The sequence below is a fragment of the Sminthopsis crassicaudata genome, chromosome 2 (assembly GCF_048593235.1).
Source record: "Sminthopsis crassicaudata isolate SCR6 chromosome 2, ASM4859323v1, whole genome shotgun sequence".
Lineage (NCBI taxonomy): Eukaryota > Metazoa > Chordata > Mammalia > Dasyuromorphia > Dasyuridae > Sminthopsis > Sminthopsis crassicaudata.
The window spans coordinates 576,369,573-576,388,099 of NC_133618.1; the positions used below are offsets into that span (position 1 = coordinate 576,369,573).

General features: G+C 32.8%; 1 protein-coding gene across 2 annotated transcripts in view; it reads left to right on the forward strand.

Moving 5' to 3' along the window:
• SLF2 (SMC5-SMC6 complex localization factor 2) overlaps nt 1-18,527 on the forward strand; it is a 47,048-nt gene that overhangs the window by 26,070 nt on the left and 2,451 nt on the right. For both annotated transcript variants that reach the window (XM_074295337.1, XM_074295335.1), the window contains 9 exons: nt 521-659; nt 6,265-6,370; nt 6,796-6,972; nt 8,051-8,148; nt 8,668-8,755; nt 9,745-9,876; nt 14,764-14,838; nt 16,518-16,604; nt 17,627-17,695. In XM_074295337.1, the coding sequence (XP_074151438.1) occupies nt 521-659; nt 6,265-6,370; nt 6,796-6,972; nt 8,051-8,148; nt 8,668-8,755; nt 9,745-9,876; nt 14,764-14,838; nt 16,518-16,604; nt 17,627-17,695 (971 nt within the window). The remainder of the gene's footprint in view (nt 1-520; nt 660-6,264; nt 6,371-6,795; nt 6,973-8,050; nt 8,149-8,667; nt 8,756-9,744; nt 9,877-14,763; nt 14,839-16,517; nt 16,605-17,626; nt 17,696-18,527) is intronic.

The following is an 18,527-nucleotide window of genomic DNA, read 5'->3' on the forward strand; positions in this document are numbered from 1 at the left end:
TTACACTGAGAAACAGATTGGCATCATGCACCGTGATAAGGATAACAGTTGTAGGCCAGTTTTAATTTTTTTAGGGGGTGGAATTGCTGTTTTTGTGAGAAGACTTCTGCACATAGCAACATGTTCTTGTTTATCTGTGGATTATGTAGGTGTGTAGAAAGTGATTTATCTTTAATTTGATAAAAGGTGAAGCTCAAGAGTATTTTTATTTCTAAATCTAGTTAAACACTGGTTTAACTAGATGTAGTAGATTAACTACTACAGGATTAGTAAATGTGGTTGAATAAAGAATGGTTTTCTTCCTGTCATCTATTGAGCCATAGGCTTTCTACATAATAGATTGGTGGTATGCCTTTCAAATATTCCAAGTTCTGTAAAACTCAGTTTATTTATTATAAAATACTGCTTTTCTATGTTATATTTCATCATGAAACTGGGAACATCATGTAAAAAATTTTTTCTAATTTGGAAAAATGTCTATGGAGCTAATATTTTGTCTTTTTTTTTTTTTTTTCTCTAGATGCCACTAGTGGCTCATCAAGTTGGCCTTGGATCCCATCACTATCTGATATAGCAACTGTGTTTGTCAACATGGGAGTTAGTTTTAAGTGTTTATTTCCTGTGCAAAATCTTCAGCCTGTCTTTAATGAAGATATTTTGTAAGTTTTCTTACAGCTATTCACAGTTTACTAGCATTGATGTCTGAGGACAGGAAAGGGTTTAAATTTTCAAATCATGATATAGGGGGTTGTATTTCACAAATTTTCTTGTATGTCCTATGTACAGGAAATAGATAGAAATGTAGCCCAAGGACTACTGAATCAACACAGTCAGGAGAAAAGCTGATCTGGATCTTTTTTGTCTAGAAAGTAGATTGTAGCCAGAAGAGGGTTTTTAGACTAAGTGAAATTGAAAGGTTCTGGGAATTGCAGTTCCTTTTGAGATTGAGTAGACAATTCCTGCTTTATGTAAGTGGACTGTTCTGTAAAGTTCTACTTGAAGCAATTTTTGATGACAGAAGTAGGAAATGAAGGGGGATTTCCACTTCTTGCATGTGCAGGGAGAGGACAGAGAGGGCTGGCACATAGTTGAAGGATATATTGGGCTGGGACTAGAGAAGGGAGATCAGGAGGAGGACTAATTGGAACTAAGAGGAAGAACATTGGCATCAGATACAGAGAGGAGAGGAAAGGCCACATGTAGGAGTAGGAACAGACACTTAGGGACTAGCTCATGGTGGAGGAGATAAGGAGATCTCTGCTGTGGAAGTGGTGGTAGTCTCTCAGCAAGTCTGTTGGAGGAATTTGGGGGGGAAGGAGGGTTGCACACTACAATGCCAAGCTGAGGGGCAGGAGTGGAGAGAGCATAATACTGTAGAGGGGCTTCGGAATAGGGATTTTTTTCAGAATATCTTACATAAAGTTGAATTTGCAAAATACAACTTTATAGAAAGAGGAGTGGGAGAAATGAATGGTAAGGTGGTTGTGAATAGAGAAAAAGACCATTTTCAATATATTTCCAAATTTTCCTCATCTTATATCAAACATTGGCTGCCATTTAAATGAGATTTTAAAAAATACATTCTTATGCAAACGTCTGTAGATCCAAAAAAGCAATTCACGTGGTTAAACCTTAGCAATTGAAAAGTCTTTTTTACCCAGTGACCCAGAACACCAGATTATAGGAGTCATTGCAATACAATAAAAAGAGCTCTGAGTTGGGAATTGACTCTTGTACAATTTTAGCCATAACTAGCTGAGTGACATTGGATCCCCTCTAGACCAAGTTTTTCTCATGATAAAATTGATATGTAAATTCTCTTTTAATATTAATATTCTATAGCTATAATTTTGTAAGCACCTTAAAAGTTCAGATCTCTATCCTTTCCATGTGCCCTATAAGTAAATACATTGGAGTTAATACATAATAAAAATTAACCCATTATTTGGGCTTCGAAGGTTTGACAACTTCTAATTAGTTATATGTGCATTCAATTTCAAAGTAATGTATATAGAGAGATAATTATCTTGGAACTCAATAGGTTTCCAACTATAGCTTCCTAACTTATAACCTCTTCCATCATTCATTTTATCAGCTCTGTTCTCATTAGGATCTGCAGTTATCTGACACTCCCTAATTTGCTCAATTCTAACCACTTTAACCATATTAGATATCCTACTCAGAGTAGATGCTATGTTCAACCACTTTAATGATGCCCTTAATTAACATTCTGGATCCTCTTGGCCCTTTAAGCTGTAATTAATAATGGCCATGTATGGATCATTCTGACCATCTATGTTTTTCATTCCTCCTTTTGACCTGCAAAATGTCACTGGAAAAAAATTACAGACAGTGGATAAACATGGGCAGCAACAAATCCTGTTTAATTTCAGTTAGTAGATACTTATTGCTATGTTCATTGTTCCTGTTTTTCATCTCCCATAGATTCTTTAGCATTTATTCCTACCAGTGGCTATTCTCAAAAATATTGTTAGTTATGATGGTGGTTGGCAGTAGTAGTGTAAATATTATTCACTTTTTTCAAATTTTCACTTTCACCATTTTTTAATACATAGCAATTATAGTGATCTTTACTAAGAAAATCTAGATTCCCCAGGTGGGAACTCATTCATCTAATTCCTTTTTGCTTCAACTTATTTTTTTTTTCTTTTTTTCTTTCTGCCTCAAAAAAAAAGTGAGGCATTTCCATATTCCAGTATAACTCTTGTTGCTTTTATACTATTCCCTTTTGCTTTCTTGACCTTGTTTTCTCACAAAATTTCTTTTTTTTTCCTTAATAGTATTTTACTTTTCCAAATATATGTAAAGATATTTTTCAACATTCATTTTTGTAAGACTTTGTGTTCAAAACTTTTCTCCCTACTTCCCTCTTCTCCCAGACAGCAAACAATCCAATGTAGGTAATAATGTGCAGTTCTTTTAAACATATTTCCATATTTGTCATATTAGTTTACCAAATTTCTGACTCTTGCATCTTAAGGCAATAAGGTTATTATAGTTGATGAACGTGCTAGGCCTGGAGTCAGGAAGAATTGAGTTCAACTGTGGCCTCAGACATTTACTTACTTTGTGACCTTGGAAAATTTTTTTGCTTCAATTTTCTCAGCTGTAAAATGGGATAATAATAGTACCTGCCTCAAAAGGTTGGAGTGAAGATCAAATGAGATCATATTTTCAAAGTGCTTTGTAAGGAGCCTGGCACATAATAAGTTAGATATAAATACTGCCTACTACTATTATTAATTTTCATATTTATTCCTTTGCCTTCTAACTGCCATTCTGTTTTTCTCCCTTTTACAGTCAAACTGGCTTCTAACGAATTCTGATCTTCAGTTCTCTGCCTTCTTCCAGGATCTTCTCTTCCCAATTCATCATATTCATCAGTGTCTGATGAATTTTCTTATTACTCCTTTGCTCAAAAACTCTTTTTAGCTCTCATTATCTTACAGGCAATAAGGTCCAGCTTATTAGCCTCAAGGTCCTCCATATTCTAGTCCCTTCCATAGAAAGTAGATTACATTTACTTAGAATGAACTTTGATTTTCTTCCTTCCATTCCTGCTGTTCACTCACATAGTTATTTAACTCTAGTTAAGTCCTCTTCACTTCTCAAGGTAGCTCCTAATTAATCTTTCTGCCTCCAATTCCTCATTCCAGTTGGGATGGCCACCCCCAAAATAATCTTCTATAAAACATGAGTCTGAATGTTCTACATACATTCTCTCTCTCCCTCTCTTCTATTAGTTGTCTCCTTTCCCCCCTCTCATAAAATCCAATGATTTTTTATTAACTCTAAAGTGAAATATTAGCTCCTATTTATCAGTCAAATCTGGGCCCTGTCTTACTTTTCTGATCTCTTTATATATTATTTGCTGCAGTGCTCTTTACACTAACTAAACTGACCTTATTGTTCCATTTAACTTGCCTTTGCTCTGGCTATCTCTCTTACTTCTATAATGTACTCTTTTCTCACCTACCCTCCTTAGAATCCTGGTTCTCCTTCAAGATCCAGCTCAAATGCTGCCATCCTTGTGATTCCTTTCCTGATCAGTCCCTTCTTTCCCTTCCCCCCATATTTTCTCAGTGTTACCTTGTGTCTGTTATATAGGGGTTAGTAAATGCTTGTGTATATTCATATCTCCTCTGTTAGCATTTTAGATTTGGAGGTAAAAAGGATCTTAAATATCATCCTATCTTTTTTTTTTAAAGCCCTTAAAGTTGTGACTTAAGATTTTAAAATATTTTCTTGCAACAGCCTTGAGAATTAAATATTAGAAGTGTTATTCTCATTTTACAAGTAAGGAAACTGAGGCTGGGAGCAGTTAATTAACTTGCACAAAGTCTCTTGATGCTTGATAAGTCTCCTGATTTCAAGTCTAGTTCTCTTTTCACTTTAAAATCAGAGTTGCATCTCAGTCTCTGCCTATCAATAGTACCTATCCATCCTTCGTGACCAAACAGATGTCACCTCCAATTTAGCCTTCACTGATTGTCACAGATACCGGTTCCCTTTTCCCTATATTTCAACCTTTCCCTTTCTGTTTCTCTCTGCCTTTCTGTTATGTCTTTAGGAGTTCTCACTTTATTGTTATCAACTTCCCCTAATATTAGGCTTGTAATTCTCCTATTTTTTCCATCTTAGGAGCATATTCTGCTCCTTGCTGCTGTGTCTAGACTCTCCTGCCATTGTCACCTTTTTTGAGGTATACTTCATTCATCTTTATTGATTGCCCATCTAGACCGTAGAACTCTGTCCTCTGTGTTCTAGTTCTCATACTTTGGGATTTTAGTGAACATATTGATATCCTTCTCAATTCATTATCCTACCTCTCACTTCTCGCTGTCCCTCACCTACACTATCAAATAAGAATGACATGTCATTTGTATGATCTTGCTGGAAGTTATTTCACATCCCTGAGTTTCAAATTGCTTAACTGTTAAATGAGAGGGTTGGATTAGATGTCCTCTAAGGTTTTTTTCCAGATCTAAATCTGTAATCTTATGAATCATCATTTAGAATTGCTTGACCTCTGATTCAGAACTCTGAAATTCATCTCTCAGACAATAACCTTTTTTTCTTTCCCTCCCTTACTTCTCCTAAAGTTATTCATCTTCATTATGACTTTTATTCACTTATCCCTCTCTGCATTCCCATTTCATCTCTTCTTTCTTTGAAATCTTAACCTTATGGGTAACCATTAACTAAACTTCTGTTGGCTTCAATTTTAGCATCTGTACAATAAGGAGATTGGATTAGATGACTTCTGAGATCCCTTCTAGTTTTAGATAAATGATTGTAAATACATTCTTCTCCCATTTCCTTAACAAGTCATTTAGCCTCTGTCTGCCTCAGTTTCCTCAATAATAAAATGAGCCTAATAATGGCACCTGTGTTTCAGGATTCTTATGGAGACCAAATTAAAAAATATTTGTAAAATGTTTTGCACAATGCTTGGCACATAGTAGATGCTTAATAAATGTTCCCTTGATGCTGTCACCTTAACCCTTAACTCCCCTTTAGCTTCAACTCAGGTGTTACTTTCTATGCATTGCCTTCCTGACTCTCAAATTGTTTTTACTGTCCTCTGAAATTATTTTGAATTAACTTGATATATAATTTATATTTATTTATTTGGGGGCTTATATTTTCTCTTCCCTTACAGATTGTAATCTCCTCATTGTATAGGATGTGACTTGTTTTGTTTTTGGTCTTTATGTGCACAGTACTTCAAGTAAAGGGACTTAATGAATGCTTGCTGAATTGAATCTATAGTAACCAATAATTCCTTCTACAATATCCACAACATATGGCCTTTTGGGTTTTTTTGCTAGTTAAAACCTCTCTACAGTGTGTGTTTTGGGGGAAGTTGAGTACTGATATTTAGTTAAATATCACCAATTCCTAAGTCCTCTTGAATTCGTGATATCCTCCTGGACACACTTTAGCTTGCAGAGACTTCTCCTGAACTGCATACAGTACTCTAAATATGATCTGGATAGAGCCTAATAGAACTTTAGTGCTTTTATCTTCCACTGAATTTCACTTGTATTTTAAAGTTTATGTCACTTATGCTTACATTGTGTTATATTGTTATTTTGGATATCTTATCTTCTCAGACTTCTAGGGGGTCATTTTTTATTTATCTTTCTCTTCCTTTGCACTGCCTTGTTTCTGAAAATGACCAATAGAACTTTTGTTGAATGAATGTTACGTGTATTTCATATTTCTTTGTTCATTTTTTAGTAATTTTAAGGTACCACACATATCTGAAGAAAGAAAAGGTGAAAATTCTATAGCAGAAACTGTTATTTCATGTCTTCCAGAAACTAACATTTTAAATGTAGTTAAGGTAAGAAACTTGCCTTTTATCAGTTTTTTAAAAAGAGTTATTTTTGTCTTTTTGTGTTCAGTTTCAGATTTCACATGGAATAATACCCTTTCTGGAAAAAAACAGTGATAATAATAAATGATGCTTTTGCTTTGGAAGTCAGGACTTGATTAAGCAGAAATTTAGTTTTACTACTCACAACTTTATTTTGGGATCCAGCTAAGGTTCAGTATTCAAGTAAAGAACTTTGATTAATGTCATGAACTTAGGAAACTAGAGAAAGAGTTAGCAGAAATATCTTGTTTTATAATGTTTGTTCTGTCTTTATAATGATTGAATCATTGCTAAGTCCCAAAACATAGAGGAATATTTTTTTTCTGGATATAGACTTGTAGGTAAAATATTTTTCCTTAGAAATTACATTTCATTTATTTTTGTGTGTTAAGTTTATAGGCTTGTGTACAGCTGTATACCCAGAAGGTTACACAGATCAAGAGATAATCTTGCTGCTTTTAATGTTCTTGAAAATGAGTTTGGAAAAGCACCTGAAACAGATTGCACTAGTAGACTTTCAGAGTCTTCTCATAAACCTGTTGAAAAACATTAGAGACTGGGACACAAAGGTAAGAGATGAAACTGCTGAAGAATAATACTAGTTTGGTGTTATAAGTGCAGAGGTTTACTTTCCGTGCAAACAGACTAAAAATGTGTTCTGTTTCCAACATATCACTTGACATTTGGCAGATGAGGATTGACTCAGACACAGAGAAAGAGACTGCATGTGTTTTATTAATATTTTAAAAGCATGAAAATTGTCCTTTTCCATAATCCTTAAGCTTCTTAAGTTTAGTACTCACTGAATTTTTAAAAACTGTTGATAACAATTTCAACAAATTATTTCCTTCATGATCCTGTATATTATACACTTAATTTACATTATTTTGTTATTTTGAGAAAAGACCTGTAACACAGTTCACTAGATTTTAAAAGAGATGTCATCTACAATAAAGATGTCATCATGTGGTGAACAACTCTTCCTAGTGTGTCCCAAATTAAACTAAAATATAATTGGGAAGTATTTCTCAAAATAAATAAAACATACATAATACTATTAAACTAAATCAATATGTGGCTTAGTATGTAGAGAGATCCTTATGTATACATAAGTGACTCATTTCTGTTTGAATTTCACACTAATGACCTACAACACAAAGATGAACTTCTACTATAGCTCTATAAACTCAAGTGATTTCTACCTTAGATTTGCCTTTGTTTATGTGGGAAGGCAGTTTGGGGAGTTTGCTTCTGTGAAATTCTTGGTATGGAATCACTGAAGATTACTTTGTTTTTTGAAGAGCATAAATTGATTTAGAGAAGAAAGGAGATTTGTGTATCAGTATCACAGGTGTTGTATGGATGTAGAATTTTCATATTTATATGATCTGTGATCACAATTTGAACTAATCTGAAGGTTCAAAAATTTTCATCTTAGCAAAGAGCTCTAACTTCTCTGTAATAAGTTAATTGGAATCTTTTAAGTGCTTCTTTGTAATGTACTGATTTTAAAAGAAGAAATTTGGTATTTGCGGGGAGAAGGTTGGGAATAATAAATGTTGAGTCAATGTAAATGAACTTTCAGCTGTTTATTCTCTGCATGGTAACTATCATGAAATTAACTCCTGTTTTATCTTTGCTTTTCAGATGCCTGAGCTCTGTATGGCTATAAGTGAGCTGTCCACTCATCATCACAATCTTCTGTGGTTGGTACAGTTTGTCCCTAACTGGACAGCACGTGGAAGGTATTTAAAACTCTGGGGAGGAAAGGGAAAAAAAGGTTGTAATAGCATTTACATCAGAAAAGTAGAAGCTCTTTAGGAGGAGGGAATCTTTCTGTTCTTTATACTTGTCTCCCAGCTCTTGGTATTTAGTTGCTTACTAAATGCTTATTGAAAGTTCTTTCCTTTTTTCTAATTGCTTCTCATTACCTTTCAGTGATGATTGGTATTATTCTCTCTTTTTTTTTTTCACTATGATAATATATAGTACCAGCAAAAACTTGAGTTTGCTACTTAATCTGTATTATTTACTGTCTGGACAATGGTTCTGGAAATCATTCTTGACTTTATTAAACATGGATATAAAATGTTTCCCCTCTTACATCAGTAACGTTTATTGCTCTGTAATATACTTCTCTTGGAACTATTTTAAAATTGGATTAAATTAAGGACTATGAAAAATCATGCTTTTAAAAAATGCTCACTACCTCTTTTGCTAACCAAAAATATTGTTTAAAAACAAATGTAAAATGTACATTTTAGGCAGGTGAGACAGCATCTCAGCCTAGTGATTATTGCTAAATTTCTGGACAAGAAACCTGAAGATATTCCAAGTACCAGTGATTTGCAGGTATGAATATCTTTTTGACTGGGTTTTGGTTTAAGGATTCACTTTAGGAATTTTAAAAGCCTGGGACTTCTTTTAATTGCTTTTCACAAGCTACTAAATAATCTTTTTAAAAACTGCTAAAATTTGGCTTTTTAATGTTGGTTAATGGTATATGCCATGACATAAGAATTTAACTTTACTGTCTCTTAATGATTCTAATTTGTTTTTCTTCAAGGAAACTTAAAGACATTACAGATAAAGAAATAACTCAGTAGAAAAGCACTTAAAATTTGAAATATGTGGTATTATAGTGGTAGATCTGAGATACTTTGAGTTTGGGATATACTTCTACTTGAATTTATAATACTTTGTGACAGCTATTATCTGCATAACTTTTAAATTATGCGTGATTGGCAGATAGTGGTGTTTGTCCCCATGGAAGAAGAAATAGGAAACAATTGGCTGGGATTCTTGTTTTTGATTCTTACCCATTTTCTCTTTAAAATATTCAGGTACAGACTTAGAATCATATTAATAGTGAATTCTCAAACTTGGTAATTAGTCTTCAAATGCAAGAGTTTAGTGATGACATATTCAACCCTAAGCATTACGTCTACATTTCAGTGGTTCATTCATTACTGATTCAAAGAGCATTCATTACACCCTGAAGAAATAAGATTTTCATGTAAATGTATAAAAACTCAAAATTTTTGGCCAGCTGGCCCATTCAAAAATTTATCCTTAAATAATAAAAACCTATTTTAACAAAAAGTTTGCTGTAAGATACTAAGATCTTTTAATTAAAAGAGCGTAATCAGGAAACTCTGTGTGTGTGTGTGTATTAAAGGTAGGTATAAGAAGGAAGAGCAAGGTAATGCTACAATACTAAAGCTTGTTTATTGGTGCCATTCTTGTAAATTAACATAAGTAATTATTCATAAAGAAACTTAAAAGAAACTTCCATTACTAATATTACTGATAATTCATCTCCTATGCCTTTCATTTGGTAGATGTCTCTCCTTTGTCAATACCTAATGCAAATGAAGCCTTCTGATTTGTTAAGGAAAATGATAGCAAAGAAAAGAGGTGAAGAAGAGGATAACATTACCAAAAACTGTTTAAGTATAGATCTTGAGCAACAGGTATGCTTTAAGACTGGTTTATCTGATAAAATACATGTATTATCTCCTTTTGTTGCAGAAGTGGGTGACTTTGAAAATGGAATGCTATGTATGCTGTCAGACTTGGTTGATGTGTTGTTTAGCTGAAATAGCTTTTCCAAATCCTTTCATTCTTTATTGTGAGGAACAATTTTCTGGGTTTTAAGAAGGTTTTCATATCTACATAGAAATAATAAAGATGATGTAAAAATAAGGCATTAATAAAATCTTATTTTGAAAGACTTAAGTTGTCTGGAAGCACATGAAAACGAGATTGACTTTTCCTTGGGCTTTTTGTAATAATAAATGAATTTCAGGAAGTTGGCCAAAAAGTGAGTCTTACTTTTCCATTTATTTCTGCTATGAAATTTTTTAATAAATTGAGTACCATAAAATCGGTGTCATTATAATTTAAAACCACAATTCTATTTCATTTTTTTTCTTTCAAGGGTATTTTTTTTTCAATTACATGTGAAGATAGTTTTCAACATTCATTTTTGTAAGATTTTGAGTTCATTTTTTTCTCCATCTCTTCCTTATCTCTTCCCTCCCCAAGACAGCAAGTAATCTGATATGTTATATATGTACAGTTATTGTAACCATATTCTATATTAATCATATTGTAAAAGAAGAAACAATAAAAGGAAAAACCATGAAAAATAAAAAAGCAAACAAACCAAAAAAAAAAGGTGAAAATAGTGTATTTTGATCCATATTCAGTTTCCATAGTTGTCTCTTTGGATGTGGGTGGCATTTTCTATTCCATGTCTATTTGAATTGCCTTGTATCCCTGTATTGCTGAGAAGAGCTGAAGCTCTTATAGTTAGTCATCATATAATCTTGCTGTAATTGTATATATTGTTCTAATTCTGCTCACTTCATTGAGTATCAGTTCATGTAAGTCTTTTAAGGCTTTTCTGAAATTATCCTGTTCATCATTTCTTATTAAACAGTAATATTCCATGATTTTCATATACCACAATTATTAAGCCATTCCCCAATTGATGGGCATCCATTCATTTTCCAGTTCTTTGCCACCATAAAAAAGAGCTACTACAAGCATTTTTTTATATGTGGATGCTTTTCACTCCTTTAAGATCTCTTTGGGGGACAGCTAGTGATGAAGTGGATAAAGTACCAGCCCTGAAATCAGAAGTTCAAATGTGACCTCAGACATTTAATACTTTCTAGCTGTGTGACCCTGGGCAAATCACTTAACCCCAATTGCCTCATAGAAAAGGGGGGAAAAAAAGATCTCTTTGGGATACAGATCCAGTAGAAACACTTCTGGATCAAAGGGTATGCAGTTTTATAGCTCTTTGAGCATAATTTCAAATTACTCTCCAGAATGGCTAGATCAGTTCACAGCTTCACCAACAATCCATTAGTGTTCCAGTTTACTCACATTCCTTACAACATTTATCATTATCTTTTCCTGTTGTCTTAGTCATTCTAATAGGGGGAAGGTGGTATCTCAAAGTTGATTGCATTTCTGTAATCAGTAGTGATTTAGAGCATTTTTTTCAATGTATGTATTTTTTTAAGTATTGTGTTTTTATCTTAAGCCAACTCTTTTTTTTTTTTTTTTTTTTTTACTCCTGACTATAACTCTTGGAATATTTACTTTCCTTTGTTTTGGCACTCAGATATTATTTTGTTGGTAAGTAACTTCAGTGAAAACTTGACCTCATCAGTATAGGTACTCTTGCTTTTTTGCAGATTTCAATCCACCCATGCTTTCCCATTATATGGCTTTTCTTCCTTTCCTTCTATAAATATGTCAAAGTCAATTTGTACATTTCAATGGATAACATTTATTATTGCCGTGCTCTCAGATTGAAGTTCACTTAATTACATGCTATCTTTTTATCATCGCAATTATTTCTTTTATGTTTATGAATTTTTGCTTCATCAAATTTGTTGTCAGCTGTATATAGCTGATTAGGGGAATGATTCCCACATTAGTCATTTCCTACCTGTCAGAATTTAATGATTTATTTTTGTTATATTTGGTGCTTTCCATGTCTTAACATTCCTAACACTTTTTTCAAATAAAATATTTGTGATATATAAGCATAACTCTGATCAGTCTCCTCTTTTGTTCATTGAAGTCACCAAATATTAACATATAAGTTGATTTGATTTGGAAGATTTTATGGGATTCTTTGTAGAATTGGCCCCCTCCTCCATCTACTGTTGCCCTTAAGTTGCAATTAATATGATTGTGATATTTTTTCCTGTTTATCTTGAGCCTTGTAGCAAAGTCCATCTCATGAAATGATGTTTCCTGTTGCCTCTTATTTACTTTTCAAAGGAGAATTTGTGAGCTCTATTTCCATTTAGCGGCAATTTCCTTTTGTCTTGTTTCTTTTAAGTTAAGATCATCTCAGGATAAATACAATTTAGTTCCTCTGGTAGTATGTCCATTTTTTAAATAGTAGATAAAAATCATTGTACTGTTAAAATTTATAGATTATCTAAAAATAGTATACTTCCTAGCATCTTGTTGCCCCCTTTTCTGCCTTTTGATCACTGTCACAGTTAGAAGCAGACTGGGACTACCCAAGACCGAGGGGCATTTTGTATTTGTCTTTAATTCATGGGTTTTTGCCATGGCCATGAAATTCACCACCATGGTGATTTAGATTCTCCATTCTTCTATATGCTGTTATTTGGAAAACAGGCATAGTCTATTGTCAGTATTGTGCTTTAAGTCATTCCAGCATGACAGAACCTTCCAGAGATTGTGGTCCATTGACAACTTTTAAGAAGCCAAGGTCTATACTTTTGTGTTATGAGGTGAGGTATTAGAGTAAGATTTTCTGTAACAAAGTATGAAGCCACTATCACCAACACTAAATCTCTATTTCAGCTGTAGCACTGCTTTAAGAAAGGCTTTTATTGAAGCAAGGGTAATATTTAGAAGAAATAAAATGAGCTTGTAATTAGATGTTAAACTCTTTGCTAGTAATTATAAATACAATGGAATTTGGGTAAAGGAACGATTGAAGAAAGAGTGCTTAGGTGCTGGAATAACTTAAAGAATGGATGATTGGATTTCTGACTAGAGGAAGAAAGTATTATTAAAGATAGGAGGAAGTCCCTGTGTGCCCTTTGATCCAATAGTGCCACTATTAAATCTGGGTCCCAAAGAAATCATAAAAGAGGAAAAAGAACCCACATATGCATAAATGTTTGTAGCAATTCTTTTATATGGTAACAAGTATTGGAAAATGAGTGCATGGCTTAAAATATATATCAAAAAAAAAACCTGGAAAAATTTACAAGAACTGATGCTGAGTTGAAGCAAGCAGAACCAGGAAAACATTGTACACAACAACAACAAAATTGTGTGATGATCAACTATGTAGACTTAATTTTTATTTTCAGTAATTCAGTAATCTAAGGAAATAATAAATTTTGAATGTAGATTGAAGCATAGTATTTTCACCTTTTTTTTTTTCTCATGGTTTTTCCCTTTTGTTCTGGTCCCCCCCCCCCAACATAACTCAAGGAAATAGATTTTTTTTAAAAAAAATCAATATACATGTATAATCTTAATTTAAAAAAAAAAAAGGATTGTGAGAATGGCAAATAAGCATAGATTGTATGCTAGAATTTGACAAATTTGAGTACAAGTTGAGTTGCAGTAGGAAATAGAATTGAGCAGGTAAGATTATGAAGAAACATCAAAGTTTGGTAGAAATCTAAACTTAGCCATTACAGATTATTGGGCAAAGAAATGATGATCAAATTCTTACTGTAAGAAAATTAATTTATCTTTGCAGTTGGTAGCAAGAATATAACATGGGTACCTGAACTATGGTGGTGGTGGTAGAAATGGAAAGTGAAGGAATGAATCAAGTATTCTGAAAAAGATATTAAAATATCTGATAGGTTGACTATATGTAATGGAAAGCAAAGAATTACTTGACAACTCCAAAGTTTTTTGATTAGGAGACTAGAAATATATAGTCAGCATGACTAAAAAATAAAAGCCGGGGGCAGCTAGGTGGCACAGTGGATAGAGCACCAGCCCTGAATTCAGGAGGACCTCAGTTCAAATCTGATCTCAGACACTTAACACTTCCTAGCTGTGTGACCCTGGGCAAGTCACTTAACCCCAGCTGGGGCGGGGGGCGGGGGGGGGGGGGGAGCGACCAAGAAATGGACCTGATGAGTTTGAAGTTAGCATATTCAGCCTCAGTCACTTAATACTTACTAAAACTGTGTGATCCTTGCAAGTCACTTAACCCATCTTCCAAAAAGATGGCTGTCTACTTATATTTTTTAATCTTCTGACAATGTAGATTTGAGTATACATGAATTTAATTTTCTTAGATTGTTGTTTATCTAAATTTATCAAAGTCTGAAATTGAATTCATCTTGTATATATATATATATATATAAACCTGGTCTTCCTACAGAATTCCTTATTTCTTTTGATAAGACCACTTTTTTCCACATCCACTTATTTGTCAGTTCATCTTCTATGGTATCTTTCAGATCTGTTTCCTTCTTTTTGTTCACACTGAGTGTTCAGGTCCTCAACACTTTTTACATAGATTATTCTAATAGTCTCTTAATTGACTCTTCTACCCTGTACTCCATCTGCTACACAGCTGGCAAAATAACCTTCCTCATATACAGGCTTGGAGCTTCCTATTGTGTAGATAGGCCAAGAAGTTAGTAATTTATTGTGTCATTTAGTGTCTTCTATAGCAGGTGTCTGTGTGTATCTCTGTTTCCTTCCATTTTATTCCATTATAAAAGTAACATTTTGGTCTGTCAGACTAAATGTGTCCTTTTTTCTTTTCTTTTTTCCCCTGGACTAGAAGCACTAATTATTTTATGTTTAATCTTTTCTAGGTATATTACTTGACTTATGTGCTTCTGCACTTAGTCAATGAAGTCAGTGCCTATTCTTTTCCTTTTCAACGAAGGGTAAGGGATCTTTATTATTTTTAATGTAGTTTTTATAAAGATAATTGGATTTGTTTTGCATGTAGAAAAACTTACCAAAAGTTAACTTAATTTGATTTGATTTTGGAGCATGAGTTTTTAACCTGGAGTAAATTTTAAATTAAAAACAAACAAAAAAAAAAACCTATTTTGATATAATTGCTTTCTCTTGCAATCTTACATTTTTTATTTTATGCATTTAAAAATATTTTAAGATTGAATACTTGTAACCTATAGCAAATTGCTTGCTGTCTGTTGGAGGGAAAAGATGAGAGGAGAGAAAATTTTAAACTCAAATTTCTTTAAATGTTTGTTTAAAAGTAGTTTTACATATAATTGGGAGGAAAATAAAATCTCATTTTTAAAAATAAAAAATAGACAGGGGGAAATGTGTAATTTGTTCAGAGTTTAAAAAAAAAATCAAACTGACAATGATCGATTTTTTTTTTTTTTTTTTTTTTTGGTTTTTTTAATTTTCCCCAAATACGTGCAAAAACAGTTTTTAACTCACCTTTACAAAACCTCATGTTATAAATTCTTTCTCGTTTTCTCCCTCCTCCTCCAGATATCAAGAAATCCAAGATAGGTTAAACATGTAGTTCTTCTAAATATTTCCAAATTCATCATGTTGCACAAGAAAAATCAGATGAAAAGGGGAGGATAAAGAACCTACAAGGAAAAAAAAAAACCTGATACGGTTTTTAGAAAATTTTTTTTTTTTTTTTGAGAAGGGGTCTAGCATGACTTCCAAAAGATTTCATGACTTAAAAAAGGTTTAGAACCCCAGTTTTAGAATTGGGCACAAAACAGCAAATGGTGAAGTAATCTTATGAGAAAATAGGTTCTGTAACAGTTACTTTTCTTGTAATTAGTATCCTGTTGTTAGTACATGCTAATATTCCTTAACACTAAAATTTAACTCAGTTTTTTCCTGTCAAGGAAATAGTGATGTTCATAAATTTTAACTAACTAAAGTCTGAGTCTAGTTAAAATACTTTACCCTTTTATAAATGCTATTGAAGTTCACAAAAATAAACAAATGTATCCATAGTAGCTTGGTAAACTTCAATTTCTTTACTTTTCTGACTTGGGCATGATGAACATTATAATTTAATCATTAGTCTTTAATAAGTTTGTATGCACTATTAAATTCTTTTTTTTAAATTTCAACTTAGACGCTAAAGCTAATTTCCCAAGGAATTCAGTATGATAGGTCTTTTATTAATAAAAGCTTGTTTTGTTTCTGGAGGAAAACAGATTGTCTATTGAAGCTTGAATATTCCTTAGAGAATGAGCTAAAATACTTCTCATATTTCTGAGGAATTCAGCACCTACCCTGAGCTCTAGATCTACTTTTCATTAATGCCCCCATGGATAAGAGCTATTTAGAATTACTACTTTTATTTTTGGCTATTTTTCTACTTTAACTAGCAAGAAACCATAATAGCCCTTTTGTCTTGGCAGTCACTGCTTTCACTGATAGAACAAAGTTTGGAGATGATTGTTTTGGCTGATTAACATTAGAAATTGAAAAGTAGGGGATGATAGATTTGGAAATGATTATCAGTTGGTTTGGCTGACTCTGTAACTTTGCATTTTTTGATAGTTTATAATGCTTCATAGTTAATTTGTTTTAAATCCCTTTTCTTTGTTTCATGTAGAAATATTTGCTGCAACTCTGTGGTTCTCTGGAGAAGCATATAAAATGTTGTATCAAAGAAGATGCAAGGTTTTTTCATAGGACAAAGGTAAATGTGAATGTTCTTTCTTGCTAAATGATACAGGACACTTTACTTTAAAAATATGTACTTATGTTCGTTAAAAACTTAAGGCATATTCTTGAATCTCAAATCTATGTTTAGTGGTAACTTGAACTTAATATTTTGTTGTTTCTTGTACTTTGGGTAGTCTGAAATAATGTGATAATGTGTATTATATGTATAACTTTCACATTTTAAATTAAAATCTATCCAGGATAGGAGTGATCACTTGAATCTAGACTACATTTTGATTTTATCAATTGAAATAACTTAATAACAGATGTGAATTTTTGTATTGTTAACAGATTTTCAAATACCTGTTGGAAATAGTTCTTAGTAGTAGAATAGAAAACCCTGGTTTCAGAAATACATTCTTTTGAACACTTACCAGAGTTACTGGTCCGTAGAATCTTGTGGTTGTTGTTGACAGACAGATTCAAAGAGGACCACCCAGCGGCTTTTTTGAAGTAGAGGGTTTGAGTCCAAGTTGGTGCCAGAAGCCTCTCTTTTATTTACTCAGGGTGGAGAGTGACAGAAGTGGTCTAGGGAATTGCTTCAGAGGATGGTCTTGTTGAAATGGAAGTTTCATGCTTTCTCTTAAGTAAGTTAAGGAAAAGTAGCAACTTATTTAAGTGAAATTGAATCTACTGAATTCCAGATGACAAAAAAAAAAACTCCCATTCCTGAACTGAAAGACAAAAAAGTTGTCTTATATTAACCTTGTTTAAGTAGTTAAAACTTTTCCCAGAAGTCGGTTTCTGATTAACATATTTGTATGAGGATTTAAAAGAATGTATCATTTCCACTCTGGTACAGTGATCTGCACAGAGACTTATCAAACATGTATACTTTTAATATGGAGAGAAAAAAACACAGTATTTAGATTACTTTTAGTACTAGAAAGAGCCTGAACTTTTTTAGGCTGGAGTTGGGGCAGCCTGGGAGATCATCCAAGTTGGGCCATAAGCAAGGGTATCTATTAAAATTAGTTTTTTGTTTTTGTTTTAAAGGTAGTAGATTTAGTTGCCATCATACTTGGAAAATGGCAAGACATGATACATAATTCTCAGCCTATTCAGGTAACATTTCAACATGTGATTCCTTTTTTCTTAATGCTGAATACTTTGTGTGCTTTGGATGTAAATGTATATAATATATTGTTTATATTATGCTTTGTTATAGGTTATTACTTAAATAATGATTCATGTACCAGGGTTTTTTGCTTTCTTTGGGGGGAGGGATAGTGCATAAAGGGATACTTTAAAATTACAGTTGTTGAAAATACATATAATGGTATTAAAAACCAGGTGCATTTAAATTGCATTTCACTGAAAGGATTTTTTTCTTTTTCTTTTCTTTTTTTTTTTTTTTAAATAAAGATCATACTTAAGCACTTTGTTATAAGTTCTATTCAAGGAAGCCTTGCCATAATTGCTTAATGCCTGTCTGGTATGAGATTATCTGGGTTAATATTGCTGCTGTTATTAATTAGATGACATAACAAGGCATGCATTTCCTTGTAGAAAAAAGCCTTTGTATATTTAACCAGTATTCTCATAAGGAAAGTGACAAAATGTTTTTACTGCTTTTTTACTTTGTAAGTTTTTTTTTTTTTTTTTTTTTTTTGACACAGCAGTTGGGGTCAAGTGACTTGCCCAGTGTCAGAGAGAAATTTAGTTTGAAGTGCCTAAGGCTAGTTTGAACTCATGTCTTTTTGACTCCAGGACCAGTACTCGAATTATTCACTGTGCAATCTAGCTGCCCCAACTTTTTAACTTCTAATAGCTTTTTTTTTTTTCTTTCTTTTAAGATCAATACTGCATATAATAAAATAGCATTAATACAGATGGGAATTTATTTCCAAAGATTCATGTTAATTCATTTAGCATTTTTCTTAATGTCCTTAATAAC